At 40.7% G+C, this 8,898-nt stretch overlaps 1 protein-coding gene across 1 annotated transcript; it reads right to left on the bottom strand.

The window, feature by feature from the left end:
* Positions 1–5,784: 5,784 nt before the first annotated feature.
* Positions 5,785–6,729, bottom strand: LOC150052613 (olfactory receptor 9I1-like). Its single transcript, XM_090348735.1, has one exon. It carries the CDS (start codon positions 6,727–6,729, stop codon positions 5,785–5,787), a length of 945 nt encoding a protein of 314 aa, XP_090204861.1.
* Positions 6,730–8,898: the final 2,169 nt, after the last annotated feature.

The raw sequence follows: 8,898 nt of genomic DNA, 5'->3' as shown, positions 1-8,898 counted from the left end.
ACAATAAAAAATATATGAAAAAAAGAAAAAAGATGTGTTGAGCAGTATGTAGCATAGGGAAAGAATTAAATCATTTTTGTTATACTTGTTATTATGTGTCTATATCTGCACCTATAGCTATATTCAAATCTATATTTTATCTTTGTTTCAATACTGAGTACATCTGGAATCTCACTGAAGCAGTTAAATCACTTCCACATTCTCTATTCCTTTTACCCTATTTACAAAGTAAATGATGTCTTTATCTCATCCCTGCAATAGTGATTGCCATTCTGGTCTGTGTTTATGGGTTGGTTACAAAAATAGTGTATGGTGTTTTGCTATGATGACTGAACACAAGCCATACAGTAAAAGACTAACTAGTGTGACTGGAGATGGAGGCGAAGACAGACCCTAAACTTCTGGGCCTCGTAGGAGCAGCTCTCAAACATCTTGCAAAATCAAAGGCCTATTTTTGTATTTTACCAATTGCTCAGAGTAGTTATATTTAGCGCTTCATATTTGAGGCATGGCAATTTATGCATGTCCTAGCATTTCTTGTTGCCATATGGCACAGATGTGAATCACAACCTAAAGCATATGCTTCTCTCTGACCACGTCCCCTGTGCAGCCAGGATCCCCATGAGAATGACTAGTGTCAGTCACCCTTGGTAACTTTTATACGGAAGTCCACCCTCAATCTCCTTTCTTTTCTTCTTTTGCTGTGGTGGGACTTGAACTCAGGCCCTGGGTACTGACACTGAGCTCTTTTTGCTCAAGGTTAGCTCTCTACCACTTTGAGCCACAGATGCACTTCCAGTTTTCTGGTGGAGATAAGAATCTTATGGACTTTCCTGCCTGGGCTGGCTTTGAACTGAGATCCTCCAATCTCAGCCTCCTGAACAGCTAGGTTTGCAGACATGAGCCATCAGTACTTGGCACATCTCCTTTCTTGAGAGGCACTACTTTTTTTTTTTTTTGCCAGTCCTGGGGATTGAACTCAGGGCCTGAGCAGTCCTTGGGCTTTCTTCAAGGCCACTTGAGCCTCAGCACCACTTCTGACTTTTTCTATGTATGTGGTACCGAGGAATTGAACCTGGGTTTTTGTGCATGCTAGGCAAGCACTCTACCACTAGGCCAAACTGCCAGCCCAAACAAACCAAAACAAAACTAGACTTGTAGCTTATGATCAGTAAAACTCTTTTATTTCTCAAAGCCCAGGCCTTATAAGTCTTTGTCTTTAGGGTGAATGAGGCTCTTTAAAATAATTTCCTGATATCCATACTATAAGAAACATGCTTACTTATTAGCTACTAATTACAGAGTATATAGAACATATAGGCACTAATTCAAGTGATTTATAGTTCCTTGAATATATTATTTTAGGAGCTTACCTCCTGTACTGAATGAATCATATGCTCCAGTTCCTAACAGCAGTTGCCACTAATTAAATCAAGTTGTTTCTTTGTGTATTTGTTCATTTTTCCTGCAACTTTTTCTATTCCCCCTGCTTCCCCTAGCTACTTGGCATCCTTAGTGTCTTCAAAAACACAATTCTTTAGAAATATGTATTTGAAAATAGAGTGGTTTGGGCATGTTTTAAGATTTACAACCACAATATTGTGATTTGAATCCCATTTTATATATTTTCCACATCCCACATATTACTGTGATTTATCTATGTAATATAGGCAGATATAGTTCGTTATTTATGATTTTAGTCTAGTCCTTTTTGGTTTCCTTATAGCATAATTTATTTATTTTGCTAAGGATTTTGAGTAGTTTACATATATTATCTTCTTTAGTTCCAAAAATAACATTCTAAGCAGTTATCTTTCTTTTTTTAATCAAAGAGCAGTTTAAACTTCTAGGAGATTAATTTGTCTAAGATCTCACAGAAAAGCTGGTCAACAATAAATGTTCTCTATTTTTGACACACACACATATATATATATTTTAATTTGGCATATATTATTTCTTCAGGGGTCAACTGTAATATTTCCATATATGCATATAAAGTAATGTAGACAGATTTACTTTCTTTATTATTATTTAAGTCCCCACCCCCTTTAAAAGTTTGATGGGTCTCATTAAATGGTATGCTCTTTGATATGAATTTTTGTTTTGGGGGGAATGGAGCTTGAACCTGGGCACTGTCCCTGAGCACTTCAGCTCAAGGCCACCGCCCTACCCTTGGCCTGGATGTTGTCCCTGAGCTCTTCACTCATGGCTACTGCCTTACCCTTGAGCTAAGCCTACTTCCTGTTTTCTAGAGGTTAACTGGAGATAAGAGTCTCAGGTTCATTTGTGCCTGAGCTGGCTTTGAACCTTGATTCTCAGATCTCAGCCTCCTGAGTAGCTACAATTACAGGCATGAGGCACTGCTCCGGCACATGAATTTTTTTTGTTGTGTTACTATATTTTATTGCCTCTTCATGATTTATAGAAGCAAAGAAATCTCCCAGGACATAGTTATTTACCTTTCACTTTCAAAGTGTAAAATTTGAAAAAAATTCAACTCCTTTCTCTGGATTCTATCCTCCAATGGTCAGTGTTGATATTCTTTTTTTTTTAATTGTATTTTATTGTCAGGGTAATGTATAGAGTTACATTTGTCAGGTATAGTGGATACACGACTCTTGAACATTGATACCCCTTTTCATGTTTTTCTTCCACTTTTGCTCCCCCTCAATGTCGATATTCTGTTCATCTCAGGGCTAGTTTGTGAAGTTTCCCCTAATGAAGGACTAAATTCTTTAAAGTATCTATCCAGAGACTTCTTGGAAGACTGTTGGGTTGCAGGGCCAGTCACATGGGCTTTGTGCCACGCGGATCCACTCGTATCCAGGTCTCTCATATATTACCTCTCGCTCTTCCTGTGTCTTGTGAGTTGACTGTAGGCATGACCATTATGTAGATAAAGTGACCCACAGAGCAGATAACACTCCCCACATCTAGAGTACAGCAAATGCAGCATCTAAAACCCAGGATTCTCTAACTCCAAATTCTGAACTCTTCCCATCTCTTCACATTGCCTTGTTAGGGAAGAAAATATACACTTTCTGCAAACTAAATCCCCAAACTTTTCAAGCCAAATAACTTTCTATGATCAGCAAGAAACCACTGAGCTCCAGTGGTGGTAGGGTGGTGGTGGAGGCATGAGGGAGAGAGCATTAACCTTGAGTGAAAAAATCTACTAAAAGGCAGGGCTTAGGCCTGGAGTTCAAATGCACCTCTACTCCTAATCCATAGCAAAAAGTAAAAAGGACTTGAAATGTGGCTGAAGTGTAGGCTAGTCTGCCTGGTAAGCACAAAATGGTGAGTTAAAAAACCTGGGACAAAACAAAAGAGAAGAAGAAATCAAATTGAGTGGATAGTTGTGTTCAAATAATATATTAAATGAAAACAAAATCCTTCGGCTATCCTGAACATGGGAAGTGGGAATGAATCCATACTCATTTAAGCACACAGGCTTGTTTTGTTTCCTGGTATGAAGAATGGAATAATTAATCCCCTCAATCCATTGCTTTTCACCCTTCTTGGTCATCATCTTTTTCACTTTTGTCAGTGGCTATGAAATTGTGGCTAGATGCAAGTTGGATGTCAGGAATCCAAAGAAGGGGAAAAGCAGGAGAATGTTCTGTAGCAGGACAGTGATTCATGCTGGAAGACTTTGATTTCATCATCTGATTTAAGGTGTACAACATTTCTTGAATTAGGACCTTTTATGCTTCTTTTAAAATGAGAAATTAAAAAGAATTTACTCAAGGTTTATAAGGAATTAGCAGGAACATAGAAACTTAGTTTCTGAGCTAACGGTATGACTTGTCTAGGGCTACGAACTCTGAATATTCTTTGAGGCAAGAGGAAATGGTTTTCTTCCCTTCCTTCCTTCCTTCCTTCCTTCCTTCCTTCCTTCCTTCCTTCCTTCCTTCCTTTCTTCCTTCTTCCTTCCTCCCTCCCTCCCTCCCTCCCTCCCTCCCTCCTTCCCATCTCTCTCTCCTTCCCGCCTTCTTCCCTACCTCCTTTTCTCCTTCTTTTCTTCTTTGTTTTGTGCTGTTTTGGGGGACTGAACTCAGATCTCTGAGGTTTTGTGCTTAAGGTTAGTTCCCTAGCACTTGGGCCACACCTATTTGGTGGTTAATTGGAGACAAGAGTCTTGCAGACTTTCATTCCCAGGCTGGCTTTGAATTACATTCCTTACATTTCAGCGTCCTGAAGAGCTAGGATTCGAGGTAATGAGCCACAGACACCCATTGAGAAAATGTTTTCTCATTGCAAACTGGAAGCTTTATATTGAACCATATGTTTATCATTGCCAGGAAGTGCCATCTTGAAACTCAAGTGTGACCAGATATGCCACATAATTTTTTTTTGCCAGTCACAGGGCTTGAATTCAGGGCCTGAGCACTGTCCTTGGGCTTTCTCAAGGCTAGAGCTCTACCACTTGAGCCATGGCACCATTTCCAGCTTGTTCTATGTATGTGGTACTGAGGAATTGAACCCGGATCTTCGTGCATGCTAGGCAAGCACTCTACCACAGACCAAACTCCCAGCCCCCATATAATATTTTAAAACAGTATTTATAGGGAGATCATATGAGAGAGTTTGGAGTCTGCTTTCAAGGATTTCTTAGTCTACTCGTCTGATGCTAAAGTTGGTTGTGGACCAGCTCCCCGTATCTGTCTATCTGTTCTCCCTGATATTGCTATACTTAGAAACAGGATATTTGGTGAGAGAGAGGAAGTCAATAGAATGAGGAGAGAATCAATGTGTTTTATCCTTTAGAAATCAGAGTTGGGACTTGATGAGACTTCCCAAAGGTCAGAAGGCTTAGTGCATCTTGAAGATATCAGCATAACATGAAAGCAGGAACTGCAATGCCAGTGAATTATGGATCAGTAAGGAAATTTCAAAGTTCAATTATTCTGGCCTGAACAAGAAGGGACTAAGAGGAAAGGCGCTGTACTGGGGAAGAGGAATTCCATATTAGACAACAGTCAATGCTAGCTGAGGTGATCAATCATGCCTTTTATTCGATGGGAAACAAATGGAAAATCAGTACAGCTCACAAGGGATGCTGTGACAGCCTTTGACACAGAACGCTGTGCAAGTGATGACAATAAAGACAATAGAGAAAAGATGGAAGACTCAGGGTCGGGAGAAGTAACTAACACCTCACAGGCCTTATCTTATCGTTCTGTTAACGACACCATCAGAGAATATCAGGAAAGAGCTGAGTGGCAAAGAAGGAACTGAGTGTGGGAGAAGGCTATATACAGAAAGTTCTATTCAAAGTGGATCACACTGCAGTGCTTATGTGCAGGTAACACTTGTCTGTTTTCTCCCTGTGTGGACACAGAGTGTCCATATACACTGATGTCAATGCAGATTCACCCATGTGGCCGCAAAGCTGATGAAGAGAAGAGATTTAGCTGGGGACAGGTGGCCAGCAACTCGGGTGGATGACTTACAGAGGACTGAAGTTTGAACTAAGGATTAGGCAGAAAATTTCTCTACATGCTAGCTCCCAAATAACCAGCAAAAAGCCAGGCTGGTGGTATAACTCAAGTAGTAGAGTACCTCTTGAGCAATGAAAAGGTAAAACCACCGAGTTTAAACCTTGACAACTAACTATAGAGAGATAGAAGACATAGAGACAAGACATATGATATATATATGTGTGTGTGTGTGTGTGTGTATGTGTGTGTGTGAGAGAGAGAGAGAGAGAGAGAGAGAGAGAGAGAGAGAGAGAGAGAGAGAGAGAGAGAGAGAGAGAGAGAGAGCAGGCCTAGTCACTCAAGTCTATTTGCTTTGGAACAATTGGATTCTACGAGTGACCTTTCTAAAGGCAGCTTTCACATCCTTGTTTCTCAGGCTGTAGATCAGAGGGTTCAGCAGGGGAATGACTACAGTGTAGAGGACAGACACAATCTTGTCTTCCTCCAGGGATGTGCCTGAGCCACTCCGTATGTACATGAAGGTGAGGGTTCCATAGAACAGGGCCACAGCAGTGAGGTGGGAGGCACACGTGGAGAATGTCTTGGCTCTGCCACCTGAAGACTTGATCCTCAGAATGGACTTGATGATAGGCAGGTAGGAAATTAGAATGACCAAAGCATTGACCAAAATCACAATGTTGGAGAAGAAGACAATGATGATCTCTGCGTTTTTGGTGTCACCACAGGCAAGCTTCAGCAGGGGTGGAACATCACAGAAGAAGAAGTTGATCTTATTGTCCTCACAGAAGGACAGAGAGAAGGTGCATGTGGTACGCAGAATGGTTCCACACAGTGAACAGACATACACTCCCAGTACCAAACCCCAGCAGACCCTGGGATTCATGGCTGCGGTGTAGAGCAGTGGGTTTCTAATAGCAACACAGCGGTCATAGGCCATCACTGCCAGCAGGAAACACTCTGTCCCCGCACAGACAGTGAAGAAGAAGAACTGGGCGGCACATCGGCTGTAGGAGATGACGGTTTTGTCTGTGGCAAGTGTAGCCAGGATCTGAGGGGTGATGACTGAGGTGTAGCAGGCATCCAGCAGGGAGAGGTGGCTGAGGAAGAAGTACATAGGGGTGTGGAGTTGGAGGTCCACCCGGATGAGAACAATCATACCCACATTGCCCAGAAGGGTGACGAGGTAGAAACTGAGAAACAGAATGAAGAGGGGAATCTTCCATTTAGGGTACCCAGTAAAGCCCACGAGAATGAACTCAGTTACTGCAGTAAAGTTATTCTTGGCCATGAATATAAAGCATGACAGAAAAAACATTCCTAGGGAAAAAATGCTGCTTACAATTCTTTTTGTCCTAGAATCTTTTCTCTCTATGGTTTGAGTTTTCCCAGAAATCTTGATTGTGCAGCATCTTCCTTGGGCGTTTTCTGAATTTTACAGAGCCGACTGTTGAGTCTGCATTTTGATTTGAATTCGTCCTGGGTTATATTTTGGAAGTTTCTGAGAAGGTAAGAAAGTGTAAAGTTGTCCAGTATCAAGATAACATTTATGTCAACCACAGCTGATGGTGTGTTCTGCTCTATCTACCTCACCCGAAAAATGTGTGGTCATGGAGTGGCCACGTGAGCTTCAGTCTGTGACCAGATACTCATTGGCTCTCAATTTAGGCCAGGGTATTTGCTGTACCTTCCACAAAGTGAACTCAGCTTTATGCTTTTCCTACATACCTACATTGTTTTTTTTCCTCCCAGATACTTACGTTATAGTTTTTCCCTATGAAAGCCTTGCAGTAGTTGTAAGGGGAATCTCTCTGTACTTCATGTTGTCTAGTCTGTTATAGCACACACTGATATGTTTTTCTTCCTATTATATGTTTATGCAGGTAGCAGTACATACTTGCCTCATCAGACAGTGTTGATTAATAGCTAATGTTTTTTTTTCCTGTTCTTAGTCTTTTCCACTCCTGTTCATGGTATTCTCCCTATCATGATGATAAAAGCTTTCACACTCATCTTCCAATGTTTACTAACCTGATTTTGACCAAGCTATTTAACCCCTTCTATTTAATTTCTTGTTGATAGCATGCTGAATATATCTTTGTATATTGTAGGGTTGTTTTTAGTAGTAAATATTTTAATGCCTATAAATAGTGTAGAAAAGTGGGCAACATATAGAAACAGCTAAATAATGTCAGCTATTATTTATACACAATTATTTCAACTAATTTTGAATTGTGTCTGTTGGTTCCTTGTTCTGAAAAAGAATACATTTTTCTCACATGTAATTTGCTAAGTTTAAATAGTAAGTTCAATTCTCTATATTTCTGTCCCTATACATATCTATATCTGTTTTAATAACAATCATAACTGTTTTAATAATTGACTGAGTAAACTCATCTCTCTATAAAGAACATAAAGATATCAACAGTTTTTAAACACAAATGTGCTTATTACCTTGCTTTTGTCACTCTAACACCTCTGCTCATCATCTTTTCAAATAAAATAAAAAAAAATCACTGACCCACTTCTTCTTTCTTGATTTCTACCTCACTAAAGGACAACTTCAAGCTTGATGGGAACTCGAGGTGGCATATTGCTGACAGATACCACTTCCTTTTGTCACCAGGGACCAGAATCTATGGCAGACAGCTATAATAAGAGAAAAGAAATTGTAAACTAGTGAGGGTGCTAGTAAAAAGGCAAATGGTACCTAGAGAAATTTGAATTCCCTTGTGAATACAAATATTGGCAATGAGTGTTGAAGACAGGTTGGTAAGCTTTGTCTGGGACATTGGTCAGCTTCTGACTTGTACCTGTGCCCCAAATTTAAGGCAAAAATATTGGCTAGAAGTGAGTCAGACATCTAAACTAGTTCTAGTCCTAGGAACTCAACATATGTCCTTCAAGAAATCTTTCAACTGAGCAGGCAGATTAAAACTCTCACACACAGCTGTGAACTGAGATGAGTGAGTAGAATCGCGGGAATTCCCATATATCCCAAGTTATGCCTTGAGGGCTACTGCTAGGGTAAAGCTCAGGGTGAGGTGCAAACATATTTGATTCCCAAGAAATCTTCGGATTAAATAAGCTAACTAAAGTTTCAACGCATGGCCTTAGACCTATGGGTGGTTGAAGCCCCTCCTAGCACTGGGGAACCTGGGTCTCTGCTGGAAAGCTGCTGGCTAGGGCAGAAGCTTTGGGATCTGGCTCTGCCAAAGACAAAAGGACTCCACAGGTAGGCCACAACACTTGGTGGCAGTCGGTATTTTCCATCTATTCTCCGAAGGAAACATTAAGCCAGAGGGTTGTATAGAAAAGGGAGAAGCTGATTATGGAGAATCCCATGAAGCCACTGAGTAGGCTTTGAGAATGGCAGAAGGTACTTTCCGACTCACTAGTTTTACTCAGAGACTAAGATGTTTACTTCCACCTGCTACCTGACACACATGGAAATGCCAGT

Source organism: Megascapheus bottae, chromosome 16 (assembly GCF_031878675.1).
Source record: "Megascapheus bottae isolate mThoBot1 chromosome 16, mThoBot2.hap1, whole genome shotgun sequence".
Taxonomy (NCBI): Eukaryota; Metazoa; Chordata; class Mammalia; order Rodentia; family Geomyidae; genus Megascapheus; species Megascapheus bottae.
Note: the sequence above shows the minus strand (reverse complement) of the source record. Positions and strands in the feature narration are given on the sequence as shown.